Genomic DNA, 20,316 nt, shown 5'->3' with positions numbered 1-20,316 from the left:
CCCTTGCCATTACCACGTCCCCTGATGAAGATGGGCGAAACGTGCGTTCGTGCACTTGCATGACAGGTCCACATGTAGCTAAACATGTCCTTAAATATCATTACTTCATACGGTATCGTTTCTTTTAGGATTTTTTTAGTTTGACAACTAAATACCTGCGGTACAGTCTTTACATATTTAATGTTTTTGTATTATTATGGGCTTTCTATGCATTTGCTTATACACAGGCAGGATTGAGAGATAGTATGATATGGGTTCTTCACCACATGGTGTTCATATCCCAATAGGTCCTATGATACATGCATTGTTGCAAGCTCTTGTGAATACTTTGTGACATTTTCATGCATTTATTTTTTGTGGATTTACCTTACTTAATCAAGATGTTTTTAAAAAAATATATTTCAATATGTCTAAATAAAAAATCATGTTTTACTAACATTTGGTAAAATATTTTAACTCTTTTTTTGGCCTGAGGTGGCTTTCAGTGCCTTGTGTTCTTTTAAAATATGGCAGTTGAAAGCAGGTTTACACAAAGAGCTATGCTCAACCATGGACCGACAACCAGCCAGCTGATATGCTATATGCTTGTCTTTTGAAGATGTTGTCTAGTACCCAAGAGCATTGCTATTTTAAATTAAGAAGATGGTGGCGTTGTGAGTGATGATTGAAAACCTTTGCCCCATCTGTATTTTAGTCTGGTTAATTGTCTATGTACGATGTAGAACAGAAATACAGCACTGTATTGTACACCTTTTTTTCCTTGGACCAGCACTCCTCCCATTTAGCACTGGCGGTTTTAATTAAGAGGAAACTCTAAGAGGGGTTTAGCCTATTTTTACTCTGAGTTCACTGTATGAGAGCTTGTGGAAGATGAGTTTTTTGCTCCATTCACTTGGTGTTGGAGCTGTGTGGCAGCCATTGTTGCTGTGGTGTTGTGTCTGTGGTGTGGCCTGGAGTTATGAGGATTCAGTCTTGCAGAATAGGTTCTGTGAGGCACTAGGTTGCCCGCCCTACGGATGCACTATTATTGCGGTGGTGGTTGAAACATGGCGTCGCACCTTAAAGGCTATAAAAAGTTAGGGACCCACTGAGAGGTTCACCGTGACGTGGTAGTGGGCTTCATACAGTGTAATCAGAATGTTAAACTAAGAACATCATATTCAGTTTTGTAATTGTTGCCTGGCGGCATTAGATCAACGTATGATTTTTGGATGTGCGATCCATGTCTTTTTTCTACAATTCTGGCATGCTTTTTTTTTAGTTTCCACAGGACAAACTACAGCAGCCACAATCGTTCATGAGACGCCTACACTTGACATGAGAAGCAAGACATCGAGTTGAGTATAATATTTCTAGTTCACAGAAGAAGTCCTTGTACCACTCCTGTAGGTCTGTGCTTCTTGGTAACAACTCTCCACTCAGTCATTCAGCACAAGGATAAAATGGTTTTCCAAGACATCGGATGTAATTAAAAAAACTTACTTTATTACATTTTGACAATAGAGTTGCAAACATGGCAAAAATGGGGACTTTTCAGCCAAAAATTGTCTTTTTCAACCCAAGCAATAAAAACCAGCACCAAAATACATATAAAATCTGTGCGGCTACTTATCCAAAGTGGGCATAGTGACCACTCCTCTTCCTCCACCTTCCAGTCAGACCCAGCAACTAAAAACAACCATGATTATTTTAAAACCACATTATCATATAATAAAACTAAAATAAGCAGCTTCATATAAAGCGACAATGTTAGATCAGTCCCTCCGTATTGCTTAATCCTGCCAGTAAATAACATACTATTACATATCGTCATTGCATCCGAATATAGTTCAATGACATATACTGCCTTTTTTTGCCTAAAGCCAATCATATCAATCCAGGGGTGTGCTAAATACAAGATATCATTCACGCCAAAATGGCGGAAAATCACATCTCCCCACGTGTACGCCTTTCCTCACTGCACAGCTTTCAGTCCATGAAATGACTGTTAGTTCAAGAGTATGTGACCAGACCTGTCTATCAGTCTCCTGCAATAAAAATAAAATATTTTTTCATGTGACGATTTCAATTGCTCAAGACTGACGAACAGGTCTTGTCACATGTAGAAGAGAAATCCGGTACTATGTTGTACAACTTTACAAAAAGTGGAAAGGAAGTTAGAAAAATGAAAAATGTGTTGTATGTAAAAATACGTTGGGTGAGGTCAATTTCACAGTAAAAGCTGAAACTTGAAAATTTGTCAACTGCAACCCACGACAGAACAATTAGATGAATCAAGCTGCCTACAATACAATAATACAATACGTCTATAATACAATCCGTAACAATATGCCTCCAAGAACAGCCAACCACCACATGAACAACAAGAGGACCTGACAATTTGGGCCACCAGCCCAATCTGCATGAATGCTATTTTCAGCAGGACAAAAGTGAAATTTATGGACAAATTGTGAGCCTGTAACCAATACTTTCTATTGAATGTGCTCTGTTTGCACTATCAGGCTGTGATCAGACGGCCGAATGTGACAGAATCAGGCCGATTATGCTACTGACACTTGGCTCAAAATATGTCACAGTTTGAGCCGAATGTCATCTTAGGCCACAGCCCCACTATCAGTATTTGCTCAGTATTCAGTCAGTATTTTTTCTCACAAGTGGGAGCCAAAACCAGATGAAGAACAATCCGAGAAAAGGTAAAATAGAAACAAGTGCACCAAATTTGCATTTATCACCCACTCCTGGTTTTGGCTCCCACTCCTGAGAAAATTTTCTGGCCGATCTCTGACCAAATACGGATAGTGGGGCCGTGGCCTAAATGTGATCCTATTCTCCAGAGAATCGCAGCACAGGTGCGTAATTTCTCCATCTTCTCCGTTGGCTCTGTCCGAGTCAATCAACGTCAATCAAGAACAATGTTTTAACTGCACCCATAGACTTGTACGGGCACATATGATCCAATTCGGATACACTCATGTTATACGCTTGTGTGAGCGAGCTGTCAAGAGTAGTGTTGAGCCACCCCCGTAGTGTTCGAGTTCGGTTCGGTTTGTCGTACACCCGTATGTTCGCCGAACTGTTAGTCGAACTGTTTGTCGAACGCCTTCGAACACCATTAAAACCAATGGCAGGCAAACAAAAACACATAGAAACACATAGAAAACACCTTCAAAGGTGTCCAAAAGCTGACAAACTGCTCAGAAGACACAACTAACACATGGAAAAGTGACAAGTACATATAGTCATGCGAAAAGAAAAGAGGTGGAGGAGTAAAAGGAGGGGGAGACACAGATATATGCATGTCATGCCCTTCTAAAACCAAAAAAGTGCGAAGCCGACACGGCCAGTCCGTTCCTGCCCGTGCGACCTCCGTGTCGCCGGGTTTGTGCCAGAGCCGCGGTGGACCCTGACGGCCAGCCCCCCTCTCCCAATACTGGTGCCTGTCCGCTGGTGGGTCGAGCGAGCCCCCCTGCGGTGGAGGCAGGTCTAATCTTTTTAATTTAAATTGCCTCTCTAATTTGAATGAGTACACTTTAAATCCTTTCACAAGGATCTATTGGAGGGCAAGTCTCATGCCAGCAGCCGCGTAATTCCAGCTCCAGTAGCATCCACTAAAGCTGCTGCAGTTAAAAAACTTTTATAAGGATCGAGCTCGGCGGTCCACCGCAAGGCGTCCTACCGCCAGTCCCAGCCCCTATGCCTTGGGGTGCCTCCCCGATGCTCTTCACTGAGTGTCCCGGGGGCCCGAACCATTTCCTTTGAAAAAATTAAGTGTCCAAACTACAGGTGGTGTAGCTTGCTTAACAGCTGGGATAATCCGCTGACTAGCAGACACTGCTACTAGGCACAAAGTATTTCCTGGGCTAGATGCAGTTAAAAATTTGTAATTAGATACTCTTGTTGGATGCTGAGAAAGCATTCCATAGAGACTCCTGGCACGCCATATATTATTCTCTTAAAAAGCTTGGGGTAGGGGTCTAGGGGACCCTTTTATAGGCAAAATCACGGCCCTGTATCGCAATACGTCACCTAGGCTGAAGATAAATGGAACATTTTCATCACCTTTCATAATCACCAATGGGACAAGGCAGGGATGTCCTCTGTCCCCTCTCTTATACATCCTAGTGACGGAGCACCTGCTCTCATCAATTCGCCATAACCCCAATATTAGGTGAATTGAGGTGGGAGGCACCGAGTACAAGTGCTCTGGATTTGCTGATGATGTCCTAGTATATATCACTCAATCACATATATCCATCCCTGCTGTTATGGCTGAAATAGATCACTTTGTTACATGGTCAAATGTTAAAATCAATGCAGCGAAGTCTGAGGCCCTCGATGTCTCCCTCCCCAAATCCATACAGGATTCCATCCAGTCCAACTTTCCCTTTGCCTGGCCCTCACAGGGTATCAAATACTTAGGAATTCGTATTCATAGAGACCTCTCCCGTCTATGTTATCTTAATTTTGGGCCCTTTATTGAACAACTCCATACAGACCATGGTTGGCAAGTTAGAACTGTAAGATTCACTACGTAAACCACTGGTGTTTTGTGGAAAAGCACATGTACACTGTGTTCCAAATTATTATGCAAAAAGTGTTTAGGAGTGATAAGGTAAGAATTTCTTTGTTCGTCAGTTAAACTAATTGATGGTGGTGTGTGTCAGGGCTCTTTATATCACTGTAAGCAATTGCAGACACCTGTGCTAATTAGTTTGGCAGGTGTGTCCAATGAAAGGCAAGACTACTTAAGAAGGCTGTCCCACATTATTAAGCAACCTACATTTTCTGCCAAAATGGGAAAGAAAAAGTATGCGTCGGCTGCTGAGAAGCAACAAATTGTGGAGTGTTTAGGTCAAGGCATGACTACAATCAACATTGCCAAGACACTTCATCCTGATCATCGCACAATCAAGAAGTATGTAGCTGATTCACAGTACACACGTGTGCGTGCTGATAAGGGAAAATTGAGGACTCTTTCCTACAGGCAATTACGTCAGGTTAAAAAAGCAGCGGCAAAAAAGCCTTGTCATAGCAGCAGACAAGTTTTTGAAGCTGTTGGTGCCTCCAACGTCCCCCGAACAACAAGATGCAGAGTCCTTCAGAGGTTTGCAGCTGTGAGTAAGCCATCCTGTCGACCTCCTCTATCCACTGCACACAAGCAGAAATGGCTCCAGTGGGCCAAACAATACATGAAGACTGACTTCAAAACTGTTTTGTTCACCGATGAGTGCCGTGCAACGCTCGATGGTCCAGATGGATGGAGTGGAGGATGGCTGGTTGATGGACACCCCATGCAAACACGGCTACGGCGCCAACAAGGAGGAGGTGGAGTAATGTTTTGGGCTGGAATCATGGGGAGAGAGATTGTCGGCCCCTTTAGGATCCCTGAAGGGGTAAAGATGAACTCCATAATGTATGTGGAGTTTCTCAAACAGCACTTCCTGCCATGGTTCAAGAAGAAGAACCGTGTATTCCACAGCAAGATCATTTTCATGCATGCTAATGCACCGTCTCATGCTGCACATAACACATCTGCATCTCTGGCTGATATGGGCATAAAGGGGACAAACTTATGGTGTGACCCCCATGCTCCCCTGACCTCAACCCCATTGAGAACCTCTGGTGCATCATCAAAAGGAGTGTCTATGATGGCGGGAGGCAGTTCACATCTAAGCAACAGCTCTGGGAGGGTATTCTGTCCTCATGCAAAACAATTGAAGCAGAAACCATCCAAAACCTGACAAATTCAATGGGCGAGAGAGTTCAGAAGCTCCTTTCGAACAAGGGGTCCTATGTGCAAATGGAACATCACCTAGAATAAAGTTTTGAGTTGAAAACTGTTTGATTTCAGTTTGCAATAACCTGCTAATGCTTATAATTTCAAAAATGACCATTTTTTTGTTCTTTATTAAAATGAAAAGGTTGATCGAAGAGTGTGGGGGATCTAAGAGTGTGTCAACCCAGTAGTCAGGATTACTTCGAATTCTGACAATCTGAGGGTCATGTTGCAGGTAGTGCAGCAAGAAGGCACTCATGTGTCTTGCGCATCTAGGAGCCCCAAAATTATTTTCCGGGCTAGATGCATCTAAAAATTATTATTAATTTGAAAGCTGGTGGAGCTTAGTATAGATGGCCTAATAGAATCAGTACTGCACACTGCTACAAGGCCCAAATTATTTTCCAGCCAAGATACAAATAAACATGATTAGTATTTTTAAATCTGGTGGAGTTTAGCATAGATGGCCTAATAGAATCAGTACTGCACACTGCTACAAGGCCCAAATTATTTTCCAGCCAAGATACAGATAAACATGATTAGTAATTTTAAATCTGGTGGAGTTTAGTATAGATGGCCTAATAGAATCACTACTGCACACTGCTACAAGGCCCAAATTATTTTCCAGCCAAGATACAGATAAGCATGATTAGTAATTTTAAATCTGGTGGAGTTTAGCATAGATGGCCTAATAGAATCAGTACTGCACACTGCTACAAGGCCCAAATTATTTTCCAGCCAAGATACAGATAAACATGATTAGTAATTTTAAATCTGGTGGAGTTTAGTATAGATAGCCTAATAGAATCAGTACTGCACACTGCTACAAGGCCCAAATTATTTTCCAGCCAAGATACAGATGAACATGATTAGTAATTTGAAAGCTTAAAACGGTTGGTGAGGTGATTTTAACAAATCATCAAGCTTTTACTCTCCCCAGGATGACACAAGGGTAAAAAAGTTGTTTCAGATCCATGATTTGTTCATCTTTATGAACGTGAGTCTGTCTACATTATCAGTGGAGAGCCGCGTGCGCTTATCTGTCAGCACACCACCAGCAGCGCTAAACACACGTTCAGACAGAACACTGGCTGCGGGGCATGACAAGATCTCCAAGGCATAAGTGGCGAGCTCCGGCCATTTATCCAGATTGGAAGCCCAAAAAGAGCAAGGGTCCAGTGACACAGTCATGGCTTCAATGTTTACTTGGAGATACTCCTGTACCATCGTCTCTAGGCGTTGACTATGTGTCAGACTTCTTGTCTCCTGTGGCCTTGCAAAGGATGGGCTAAAAAAGTGGTGAAATGATTCCGCAAAATTGATGTTACCAGCAGATACTGTGCTTCTGTTTCGTTTTGAGTGCTGAACACTCGACGGTCCCACAGTTGGCAAGTTGGAACTGTGAGATTCACTACGTGCACCACTAGTGTTTTGGGGAAAAGCACATGTAAGATTCTGCAACAGTCTCTCTTGATACTCCTGCATGCGTGTATCTCTTTCTATGGCAGGAATAATTTCTGCAAATTTACTTTTGTACCCGGGATCTAAGAGTGTGGCAACCCAGAAGTCAGGATTATTTCTAATTCTCACAATTCGAGGGTCATGTTGCAGGAAGTGCAGCAAGAAGGCACTCATGTGTCTTGCGCATCCAGGAGCACCAAGTCCCTTTTGTGTTGGTGGCGAGGTAACAATCATGCTTCCTTCCTCTGCCCTCTCCCCCCAACCTCGTACAACAGAAATGTGATCAAGGTCTCCCTCATCTGATGAGTCTTCCATCAGTTCGTCCTCCACTTCTTCCTGGGCTCCTGCACCTTCCTCACTAGTTTGGCTGATACCATGCGCCCTGGTAAAACCATCTTCCCCACCCTCACATGCCTGCCGCCTTGGTGCTGCCGACCGTCTGGACCTTGCAGATGTTAGCCCTTCCGCATACAACTCCTCCTCCTCTACTTCCTCCACCTCCTCTTGTGCCACCACCTGACTCCGAATTCTGTTTAACATGTGCTCCAGCATGTAAATCACCGGAAGAGTCATGTTGATAATGGCATCGTCAGCACTAAACATCTTCGTCGCCATTTCAAAACTGTGCAGAAGGGTGCATAGGTCCCTGATCTGAGACCACTCCTCCAGCATGATTTGCCCCACCTCTGGATCTCGTTGGCCTAGGCTATACGTCACAACGTATTGCACCAGGGCTTCTCGGTGCTGCCACAGTCGCTGCAACATGTGCAGAGTTGAATTCCACAGGGTAGGCACATCGCATTTTAGCCGGTGAAGTGGCAGGCCCAACGACTTCTGTAGAGATGTAAGTCGCTGAGCTGCGGGATGCGAATGGCAGAAATGAGCACACAGCGACCGTGCCCTCTGCAGAAGGCCATCTAGTCCGGGATAGTGGGCTAAAAATTGCTGGACAGGTTCAACACGTGAGCCATACAAGGCACGTGTGTGACATTGCCCCGGCGAAGGGCCGCACCGACGTTTGCAGCATTGTCACACACGGCCTTCCCTGGTTTCAGGTCCAGTGGAGACAACCATTCATGAAACTGGTTCTCCAGAGCTGACCACAACTCCTCAGCTGTGTGACTCACATTTCCCAGACATTTCAAAGTAAATACCGCCTGATGACGTTGAGCCCTGCTGCCAGCATAGTAAGGAGGTGTGAAGGATCCCTTCAGCGCAGTTAGAAAGCGGGTGGCATTCCCTGACAGGCTTTGGGTGCAGGTGGAGGACCGAGAGGAGGTTGAGGAGGCAGAAGCAGTGGAGGAACTTTGAGATAAAGAGGATTGAAGCACAACTCGTGGGGACGGCAAGACTTGGACAGCAGCCCCTTGTCCTGCTGTCACTATAGTTACCCAGTGCCCAGTCAGCGACATGTAACGCCCCTGTCCATGCCTACTCGTCCAAGTGTCTGTGGTGAAATGCACCCTTTCACACACAGAGTTTCTCAAAGAAGCGGTGATGTTGTGTGCGACATGCTGGTGGAGTGCAGGCACACCTTTCTTTGAGAAGTAGTGCCGACTGGGCGCCTGGTACTGGGGCACTGTGACGGACATAAGGTCTCGAAAATCCTCTGTGTCCACCAGGCGGAAAGAAAGCATTTCTGTAGCCAAGAGCTTGCAGATGGTGAAATTCAGCCACTTAGCATTCTCATGGCTAGGAGGAAATGGTCTTTTACTTGTCCACATCTGAGGGACTGATGGCTGGCTGTTGTGTTTAGACGGGGTTGAGAAGGCTGTCCCCGGCAAACTGCCGGTCTGTGAGGAGGATGCAGGCGGACATGTTAGGTTGCCTTGATCCAAAGGTGGTGCTATCGATGTCGGACAGCGCTGAACACCAGCTGGTGTTTCCACCTCCAAAGAAAATGATGACCTGCCAATCACGCTGGCTGTTGGGAGTAAAGAGGTGGCAGGTCTGCGTCACAAAACAGGTGTGACTGCTGTCCCCCCAGTCACAGAGGATGAAGAGGCCGCGGATGCACAAGATGTGGCAGACGGTGGTTGGCCCGGCCGATTAGGCCGCATTGTAGCACAGTGAGCTTCCCACTGCAACTTATGCTTCATATCCATGTGCTGGTTCATGCATGAAGTACTCAAACTATGTATTTTTTGGCCTCTACTTAACTTTTGCTGACAAATGTTACAGATAACACGAGTTGGGTCATCTTTATCGATCTGAAAAAATGCCCAGTCTATGCAAGGCTTAGCACCCATGCGACCTGAAGAGCCACCACGACTTGTGGTCAGAGGCAGAGTTGTGTTTGAGGATGCAGTTGTTGACTTGCTTCCAGTACTACGTCTCTGTCCAGGAAGGCGCAACCTGACCTCGTCGTCACTAGCATCCTCCTCCACCTCCTCTGCTGACCTCATCTCTTGGCTGACTGTGGGTTGACAGTAAGTGGGATCTCCAACCTCATCATCATCACCCTGTGTGTTATCACACCCGTCGTCCTCAGAGCCAACCTCTTCCTGCCCTGACAAAAAACTAAAGTTGTCGCTCCAATCAGGTATTTGAGTCTCATCATCTTCTTCTTCATTGTCTCCACCAACAGGAGTTACAGTTTGGGAATGAGGGTCTACATTATGGTCAGAACCTTCTGCGTCTGGTCCTGGATCCGACTCATAAAGATTCTGGGCATCAGTGCAGATCATTTCCTCGTCTGGATTCACAGAAGCTCTGGAGCCGACCTCTGATACCCAGGCTATAGTATGAGTAAACAGCTCTGCAGACTCAACCATCTGTTCTACCCCATACTCAGACGGGCAGCTGGAGACTTGGAAGCTGTGAGGAAGCAAGTGCGATTGGGTTGACACCTCTGAGGACTGGATTATTTGTGATGTTGAAGTTGAGGTGGAGGAGAGCCCACTTAAAGGAGAACTTGATATCCGTTGAAGCACCTGCTGTTTTTGTGCCTCATCTGGAAATTGTACCGATTGGCGTGGCCGTAAGAAAGGGATCTTATCACATTGTCCGCTAAAAGAAGTAGACATCTTAGTTTGGCTGGAAGATGGTCTTTCTTCTGCAGATGTTACTGTTGCTTTAACACCTACCCCACGGACGCAACCATTTTTTCCCTTCCCAACACGCCTATTCCCCTTTCCACCAGCAGCAGGCCTTTTTCCACTCATTTTGGTGGTTAACTAATTCACAACTCTGGAGTTGTTTGCACAAAAAACAATGGATGGGAACCGAGCATAGCTGAGTGGCCAAACTGTGGTATTAGGCCAAAAGTATTGGCTGGGTTAAATGCAGATAAAAATTATATTGAATTTGCAACCTGGTGGAGGTTAGTATAGATGGACTAATAGAACAAGTCCCACACACTGCTACAAGCCGAAATATTTTTTCAGAGCTAGATGCAGAAAAAAATTATATTGAATTTGCAACCTGATGGAGGTTAGTATAGATGGACTAATAGAACAAGTCCCACACACTGCTACAAGCCGAAATATTTTTTCAGAGCTAGATGCAGAAAAAAATTATATAGAATTTGCAACCTGATGGAGGTTAGTATAGATGGACTAATAGAACAAGTCTCACACACTGCTACAAGCCGAAATATTTTTTCAGAGCTAGATTCAGAATAAAATTAGATTGAATTTGCAACCTGCTGGAGGTTAGTATAGATGGACTAATAGAACAAGTCCCACAAACTGCTACAAGCCGAAGCCCAAATATTTTTTCAGAGCTAGATGCAGATAAAAATTATTTTGAATTTGCAACCTGCTGGAGGTTAGTATAGATGGACTAATAGAACAAGTCCGACACACTGCTACAAGCCAAAATATTTTTTCAGAGCTAGATGCAGAAAAAAATTATATTGAATTTGCAACCTGATGGAGGTTAGTATAGATGGACTAATAGAACAAGTCCCACACACTGCTACAAGCCAAAATATTTTTTCAGAGCTAGATGCAGAAAAAAATTATATTGAATTTGCAACCTGGTGGAGGTTAGTATAGATGGACTAATAGAACAAGTCTCACACACTGCTACAAGCTGAAATATTTTTTCAGAGCTAGATGCAGAAAAAAATTAGATTGAATTTGCAACCTGCTGGAGGTTAGTATAGATGGACTAATAGAACAAGTCCCACACACTGCTACAAGCCAAAATATTTTTTCAGAGCTAGATGCAGAAAAAATTAGATTGAATTTGCAACCTGCTGGAGGTTAGTATAGATGGACTAATAGAACAAGTCCCACACACTGCTACAAGACGAAGCCCAAATATTTTTTCAGAGCTAGATGCAGATAAAAATTATTTTGAATTTGCAACCTGGTGGAGGTTAGTATAGATGGACTAATAGAATGATGATAATCCCAACTTATTATAATTGCCTGACCTGAAATAACAAGCACTTTCCACCTATTGTGTCCCCCCATTTCCGTGTAGAATGTAAGCTTGCGAGCAGGGACCTCACTCCTGATGTAACTGTTAAACTGTCTCACCTTGTATTGAATTTATTGTTTGTACATGTCCCTGCTTAATTGTAAAGTGCTGCGGAATATGTTGGCGCTATATAAATAAAAATTATTATTATTATTATTATTATTATTAATGATGCTATGCCCAAAAGGTTTTACTTCACTAGGTGCAGTAAAAAAAATTGTATTCTATACACAGGTGGTGTAGCTTGCAACACAGATAGGCTTCTCCACTGACTAACACACACTGCAAGAGGACAAAAAGGATTTGCTTTGCTAGATTTAGCCAAATGCTGTGAAAAAAACTTGCACAGCACTGGCACAGACCTGCCTGGCAAAAAGTGATAGGAACTGATGTAACCTAGCCCTGAAAAGGACTGCAATTACAATTAGTCTTTACTCCCAACCTATCTATTTAAGAGCACAGACCTGCCTGATAAAAGTCGTAGGAAATGATGTAACCTAGTCCTTAAAAGGACTGCAATCACAACTATTCCCTACTCCCAAGCTATCTGTAGATTTGTGTGAAAATTGGCTTGAAATTAACAAAGTATAGCGCACACAGCAACAGTGGTGCCGTCTAACACGCAGCTGCAGCAGTGAGAAAATGGTGGCGACGGGGAAAATGGCTGGGTCTTATAGGGCAAGGATATGTGACATACACTGCCAATGACACATGCCCTTGCTTGTGTGAAAAAAAGCAGTTCACTCCGTGTGTGCGCTGCTGATAGGCTGACAGATTGCACCTCCCCACTGTAAATGCGGGAAAGAGAAAAAAAAATGGAGATCTTCATTGTTCCTGCAGAGATCCATCCCCTGCCCCCCCCCCCGCCCCGCTGTACACTCAAACTGTGTATTTACATTAATTTTCAGCATTACTGAGAAAAAATCTAGTTATGATTTTGGTGCACGAACAGTTATCGAACATAACCTCGAACAGCCGAATTTTTTTCAAATCGTTCGGGTTCGCCGAACGGCTCGAACACCACCCAAAACAGCTCGAATTTGAGATTGGCGAACAGTTCGAGTCGAACAACGCTCTTCTCTAGTCAAGAGCTGTGCATTCCTATCTCCTGCACACTGTTTGGGGGTCTATTGAGTGATACACAACCTGGACCCCACCAATGTGCAGGCAATTAAAGTGTCTGCCAACATGAAGAAATGTCCTGAAAATTTATTTACTCCCTTAGGATATGTCATCCATATTTTTGCCAAAGCAACGCTTTTAATAAATCTTTAGTATTTAAAAAAAATGTGGGGTATAGCAAGCTAAAATTATTTTGCTTTCAGTTTCCACAGGACGAACTACAGCAGCCACAAAAGTTCAAGAGATGCCTACACTTGACCTGAGAAGCAAAACATCGAGTTGAGTATAATAATTTTAGTTCACAGTGGAAATCCCTACACCACTTCAGTAGCTCCGTGCTTCTTGGTAACTACTCTCCACTTCAGTACAAGGACAAAATGGTTTTCCAATGCAATGGATGTATTCAAAATACTTGCTTAATTACATTTTCACAATAGAGCTACAAACATGGCAAAAATGGTGATGTTTCAGCCAAAAATAGTCTTTTTCAAGACACACAATAAAAACCAGCACCACAATACATATAAAATGTCTGTGCGGTTATTTTTCCAAAGTGGGCATGGTGACCACTCCTCTTCTTCCACCTTCTTGTCACTCCCTGTTCATTTAGCAACTAAAAACAATCATGACTAGTATATTTTAAAACTACATTATCATATAATAAAACTAAAATAAGAGCTTAAAGGGAACCTGTCTCCGAAAAAATGCTAATAACCTGCAGATATGGTAAAGCTGCCCGGCGCCGGCACTTAGACCCACACTGCCGGGTGGCAATGACTGACAGCAGCTCAGCATTAGGACCAACTGTCAGTCAGTGTCGGGGGTGCAGTTACAGCTGTTGCTCTCTTTACACAGAGCGGTGACTGAAAACGTGCCCCCAGTGACTGAAACCGGGATGCTGACAGGGGGAATAAAGTTAATTTCCTCCTGGCTCCGGTCAGCGTGGGTCTAAGTGCCAGTGCCAGGCAGCTTCACAACACTATTAACCTGTTGATTAACCCTATCCCATATCTTCAGGTTAATAGAGTTTTTTCAGGTTATAGGTTCCTTTTAAGCAGCTTTGTGTAAAGGGGTAATGTTAGATCAGTCCTTCAATAATTCTTAATCCAGCCAGTAAATAATATAATATTATCTTCAGTTTATACATATCGTCATTGCATCCAAATATAGTTCAATGACATGCTGTATACCAACCTTTTAAACTAAAACCAATCATATCAATCCAGAGGTGTTTTAAATGCAAAATATCACTCACGCTAGCCAGGATGGCGGAAAATCAATCCCCACATGTGTATGCCCTGCCACACTGTACAGCTCTCCAGTCCATACAATGGCTGCTGGTGGAGGAGCATGTGACCAGACCTGTCCATCAGTCTCCTCCAATAGAAAATCAGTTTATTCATGCGAGGTTTTCAATTGGACAAGGCTGATGGATCGGTCTGGTTACATCCTCCTCCACTAGCAGCCATTGTATGGACAGAAGTACTGTGCAGTCTGTAAGGAAAGCTGCACTAACAAGCTGAATGGAAAATCGGCTCAAATTGTTAGCTGACACCATGTTGCGTTTGGAGAGCCCCTGATGTGCCTAAACAGTGGAGCTCCCCTACAAATGACCCCATTTTGGAAACTAGACCCCCCAAGGCACCTATCTAGATGCATAGTGAGCACTTGGAGCCCTCAGGTGCTTCACAAATTGATTCGTAAAAATGAAAAAGTGGAAAAAAAAATACTTTTTCATTTTTACAAATCAATTTGTGAAGCACCTAGGGGTTCCAAGTTCTCACTATGCATCTAGATAGGTTCCTTGGGGGGTCTAGTTTCCAAAATGGGGTCACTTGTGGGGGAGCTCCACTGTTTAGGCACATCAGGGGCTCTCCAAACGCAACATGGTGTCGACTAACAATTTGAGCCGATTTTCCATTCAATTTGTTAGCGGACACCATGTCGCGTTTGGAGAGCCCCTGATGTGCCTAAACAGTGGAGCTCCCCCACAAGTGACCCCATTTTGGAAACTATACCCCTCAAGGATTTTATTAAGGGGTAGAGCGAACATTTTGAACCCAGAGGTACGACACAGAATTTGATAACATTAGGTCATCATATTGAATAAGTTGTCATTACTCTTGAGCGCAAGTGCTCGCTAGTTGAGTTTGCATCGGGTACTCAGGTATGCACCATGTATCATGGGTGCTCAAGTGAAATGCTCGAGTCCCCGCCCGCATGTTTCACAGTTATTAGACACCCCCAAAAAAACATGCGGGGATCGCTCGTGCATGGCAGGCAATCCCCGCAAGGTTTTTTTGGCCGTGAAGCATATGGGGCAGAGACTCGAGCACCCGCGATACTCAGTGCATACCCGAGCACCCGATGGAAACTCAAGTAGCGAGCACTTGCGCTCAACACTAGTCGCCATATCGTCATCTTTTTTTTTTTTTTTTACATTGGAAAAAAAAAACAACCCCAACCCTAACATTAGCACAACCCCAACCCCAGCCCTAGCGTTTATTTTTTACACCATTCCTCATGCGGTATAAGTGATGAGATTACTTTATTCTTTGGGTTGGTGCGATTACAGCGATACCAGAATCATATCGGGTTTTTATGATTGACAGCTGTCACACACTAAAAGACACATATTTTGTAAAATCTAGTTTTTGCATCGCCATATTTTGGCTGACAGAGTCATGCGATGGCTTGTTTTTTGCGGGATGAGTTGACGTTATTATTGGTGCCATTTTCAGGCACGTGACATTTTTTGATCGCTTTCTATTCCTATTTTTGGGAGGCAGAATAAACAAAAACCAACAATTCAGGAATTATGGTTTTTTTACATTTTTTTATTCTGCTCCGGGTGTGGTAAAATTGATAAGGTAGCTTTATTCTATGGGTCAGTACGTTTACAGTGGTACCACATTTATATAGTTTTTCTATGTTTTGGTGCTTTTACACAGTAAAAGCTATTTTATAGAAAAAAATATTTTTTTGCATCGCTTTATTCTGAGAGCTCTAACTTTTTGATTTTTCGGATGATGGAGCTGTCTGGTGGCTTGTTTTTTGCGGGATGAGATGACGTTTTCAGCGGTACCATTTTTATATATATTCGTCTTTTTGATCGCGTGTTATTCCGTTTTTTGCTTGGCGGTATGATGATAAAGCATTGTTTTTTGCTTTTTTTTTTTTTTTACCGTGTTCACTGAAGGGGTTAACTAGTGGAGCAGTTTTCTAGGTCATGTCATTACGGACGCGGTGATACCAAATATGTGTACTTTTATTGTTTGGGTTTTTTTTTTTCATAATAATATTTATTGATGGGTACATTATATTTTTATTTTTAGTGGATTATTATTTTTTTTTTTTTTTTTTTTCACTTTCAGACAGTTTTTTTTACTTTTTTACTTTGTCCCACTAGGGGACTTTCACTTTTTTTATTCTGATCGCCTGCATGGCACAGGAATGCAGCACCATCCCTGTGCCATGCAGGCTGTCAGCGCTGAACAGGGAGAAGATAGTTTGGAGATGCACTGCGCATGTCCAAACAATCTTAATGCTGTCTGGTGACCCGGATGTTGTCATGACGACATCGGGTCGTCATGGCAACACCCGGGAAGCCGCGGCAGACAGCGCTGGAAGCCGGAAGAGGAGGTGAGTATACCGATCACCTCCCCTTGCCTCCGCAATGCTGCGATCGACTTCGATCGCAGCATTGCGGGGGTTAATGTGCTGGGAGCGGTGCAGGACCACTCCCTGCACATAGTATCGGGTGTCAGCTGTGACAATCAGCTGACACCCGGCGGCGATTGCGCCCGCACAGCCTGTGTGCGCGCGCGATCGCCATGACGTACTAATACGGGTCAGGCTCTTAAAGCCCCGGGCACAGACGCGTATTAGTACGTCATGGGCTTTAACCCCTTAATAACATCTGACGTACTAATACGCGTCTGTGCCCTGGGACTTAAGAGCCAGACCCGTATTAGTACGTCATCACGATTGCGCACACACAGGCTGTGCGGGCGCGATCGCCGCCGGGTGTCAGCTGATTGTCACAGCTGACACCCGGTACTATGTGCAAAACCTACAAAAGACAAAAGACAAAAATATATCTCATACCCTACCATCATTATATATAAATGTAAAGCAAAGTTGCATAATAAATATAGGGTACTTAGTGAACTATTTTTGATCAAAAAAAGTATACAAGCCGTCCCACCAGCGGCAAGGTGACCCTAAATTGGGACGGTACCTATACTGCCTATATTAAAAACCTTACTGTATATCAAAGTTGAAGTAATGCATATAAAAGGGTAGACAAATAGGACCGGGTCCCAACTCCAGACCACCCAGGCCCGTGGTAAGCTACATATATACCAGTCAGCTCAACAAAGGGGATGCCACACCCTTAAATTGCACAGAATGCAAACAAGACAAAAAACCAAGCAATGTGAACTGAGGTCTAAGATGGTAGACATGCAAGAATTAGGAGCATGTTCACACTAGCAAAAAGGAGCAAAACCTACAAAAGACAAAAGACAAAAATATATCTCATACCCTACCATCATTATATATAAATGTAAAGCAAAGTTGCATAATAAATATAGGGTACTTAGTGAACTATTTTTGATCAAAAAAAGTATACAAGCCGTCCCACCAGCGGCAAGGTGACCCTAAATTGGGACGGTACCTATACTGCCTATATTAAAAACCTTACTGTATATCAAAGTTGAAGTAATGCATATAAAAGGGTAGACAAATAGGACCGGGTCCCAACTCCAGACCACCCAGGCCCGTGGTAAGCTACATATATACCAGTCAGCTCAACAAAGGGGATGCCACACCCTTAAATTGCACAGAATGCAAACAAGACAAAAAACCAAGCAATGTGAACTGAGGTCTAAGATGGTAGACATGCAAGAATTAGGAGCATGTTCACACTAGCAAAAAGGAGCAAAACCTACAAAAGACAAAAGACAAAAATATATCTCATACCCTACCATCATTATATATAAATGTAAAGCAAAGTTGCATAATAAATATAGGGTACTTAGTGAACTATTTTTGATCAAAAAAAGTATACAAGCCGTCCCACCAGCGGCAAGGTGACCCTAAATTGGGACGGTACCTATACTGCCTATATTAAAAACCTTACTGTATATCAAAGTTGAAGTAATGCATATAAAAGGGTAGACAAATAGGACCGGGTCCCAACTCCAGACCACCCAGGCCCGTGGTAAGCTACATATATAACAGTCAGCTCAACAAAGGGGATGCCACACCCTTAAATTGCACAGAATGCAAACAAGACAAAAAACCAAGCAATGTGAACTGAGGTTTAAGATGGTAGACATGCAAGAATTAGGAGCATGTTCACACTAGCAAAAAGGAGCAAAACCTACAAAAGACAAAAGACAAAAATATATCTCATACCCTACCATCATTATATATAAATGTAAAGCAAAGTTGCATAATAAATATAGGGTACTTAGTGAACTATTTTTGATCAAAAAAAGTATACAAGCCGTCCCACCAGCGGCAAGGTGACCCTAAATTGGGACGGTACCTATACTGCCTATATTAAAAACCTTACTGTATATCAAAGTTGAAGTAATGCATATAAAAGGGTAGACAAATAGGACCGGGTCCCAACTCCAGACCACCCAGGCCCGTGGTAAGCTACATATATACCAGTCAGCTCAACAAAGGGGATGCCACACCCTTAAATTGCACAGAATGCAAACAAGACAAAAAACCAAGCAATGTGAACTGAGGTCTAAGATATTAGACATGCAAGAATTAGGAGCATGTTCACACTAGCAAAAAGGAGCAAAACCTACAAAAGACAAAAGACAAAAATATATCTCATACCCTACCATCATTATATATAAATGTAAAGCAAAGTTGCATAATAAATATAGGGTACTTAGTGAACTATTTTTGATCAAAAAAAGTATACAAGCCGTCCCACCAGCGGCAAGGTGACCCTAAATTGGGACGGTACCTATACTGCCTATATTAAAAACCTTACTGTATATCAAAGTTGAAGTAATGCATATAAAAGGGTAGACAAATAGGACCGGGTCCCAACTCCAGACCACCCAGGCCCGTGGTAAGCTACATATATACCAGTCAGCTCAACAAAGGGGATGCCACACCCTTAAATTGCATAGAATGCAAACAAGACAAAAAAACAAGCAATGTGAACTGAGGTCTAAGATGGTAGACATGCAAGAATTAGGAGCATGTTCACACTAGCAAAAAGGAGCAAAACCTACAAAAGACAAAAGACAAAAATATATCTCATACCCTACCATCATTATATATAAATGTAAAGCAAAGTTGCATAATAAATATAGGGTACTTAGTGAACTATTTTTGATCAAAAAAAGTATACAAGCCGTCCCACCAGCGGCAAGGTGACCCTAAATTGGGACGGTACCTATACTGCCTATATTAAAAACCTTACTGTATATCAAAGTTGAAGTAATGCATATAAAAGGGTAGACAAATAGGACCGGGTCCCAACTCCAGACCACCCAGGCCCATGGTAAGCTACATATATACCAGTCAGCTCAACAAAGGGGATGCCACACCCTTAAATTGCACAGAATGCAAACAAGACAAAAAACCAAGCAATGTGAACTGAGGTCTAAGATGGTAGACATGCAAGAATTAGGAGCATGTTCACACTAGCAAAAAGGAGCAAAACCTACAAAATACAAAAGACAAAAATATATCTCATACCCTACCATCATTATATATAAATGTAAAGCAAAGTTGCATAATAAATATAGGGTACTTAGTGAACTATTTTTGATCAAAAAAAGTATACAAGCCGTCCCACCAGCGGCAAGGTGACCCTAAATTGGGACGGTACCTATACTGCCTATATTAAAAACCTTACTGTATATCAAAGTTGAAGTAATGCATATAAAAGGGTAGACAAATAGGACCGGGTCCCAACTCCAGACCACCCAGGCCCGTGGTAAGCTACATATATACCAGTCAGCTCAACAAAGGGGATGCCACACCCTTAAATTGCACAGAATGCAAACAAGAGCCGGCTCAAATTGTTAGCGGATATCATGTTGCATTTGGAGAGTCCCTGTGTGCCCAAACATTGGAGCTCCCCCACAAGTGACCCCATTTTGGAAACTAGACCCCCCAAGGCACCTATCTAGATGAATAGTGAGCACTTGGAACCCCAGGTGCTTCACAAATTGATTCATAAAAATGAAAAAGTGTTTTTTTTTTTCACTTTTTCATTATTACGAATCAATTTGTGAAGCACCTGGGGGTTCCAAGTGCTCACTATGCATCTAGAAAGGTGCCTTGTGGGGGTCTAGTTTCCAAAATGGGGTCACTTGTGGGGGAGCTCCAAAGTTTGGGCACAGAAGGGCTCTCCAAACGCAATGTGGTGTCCACTAACAATTTGAGCCGATTTTCCATTCAATTTGTTAGCGGATACCATGTTGCATTTAGAGAGTCCCTGTGTACCCAAACATTGGAGCTCCCCCACAAGTGACCCCATTTTGGAA

At 43.1% G+C, this 20,316-nt stretch overlaps 1 protein-coding gene across 1 annotated transcript in view; it reads left to right on the top strand.

Annotated features, from left to right (window-relative positions):
* LOC141166623 (uncharacterized) overlaps positions 1-20,316 on the top strand; it is a 170,577-nt gene that overhangs the window by 87,656 nt on the left and 62,605 nt on the right. The window contains exons 6-7 of the mRNA XM_073653482.1: positions 1,262-1,336; positions 12,991-13,065. Coding sequence (XP_073509583.1) covers positions 1,262-1,336; positions 12,991-13,065 — 150 coding nt within the window. The remainder of the gene's footprint in view (positions 1-1,261; positions 1,337-12,990; positions 13,066-20,316) is intronic.

The sequence above is a fragment of the Phyllobates terribilis genome, unplaced genomic scaffold (assembly GCF_046119375.1).
Source record: "Phyllobates terribilis strain yellow unplaced genomic scaffold, ASM4611937v1 Scaffold_1__5_contigs__length_1240528914, whole genome shotgun sequence".
NCBI lineage: Eukaryota > Metazoa > Chordata > Amphibia > Anura > Dendrobatidae > Phyllobates > Phyllobates terribilis.
The sequence above is the reverse complement of the archived record's forward strand: the minus strand, read 5'-3'. Positions and strand labels throughout refer to the sequence as shown.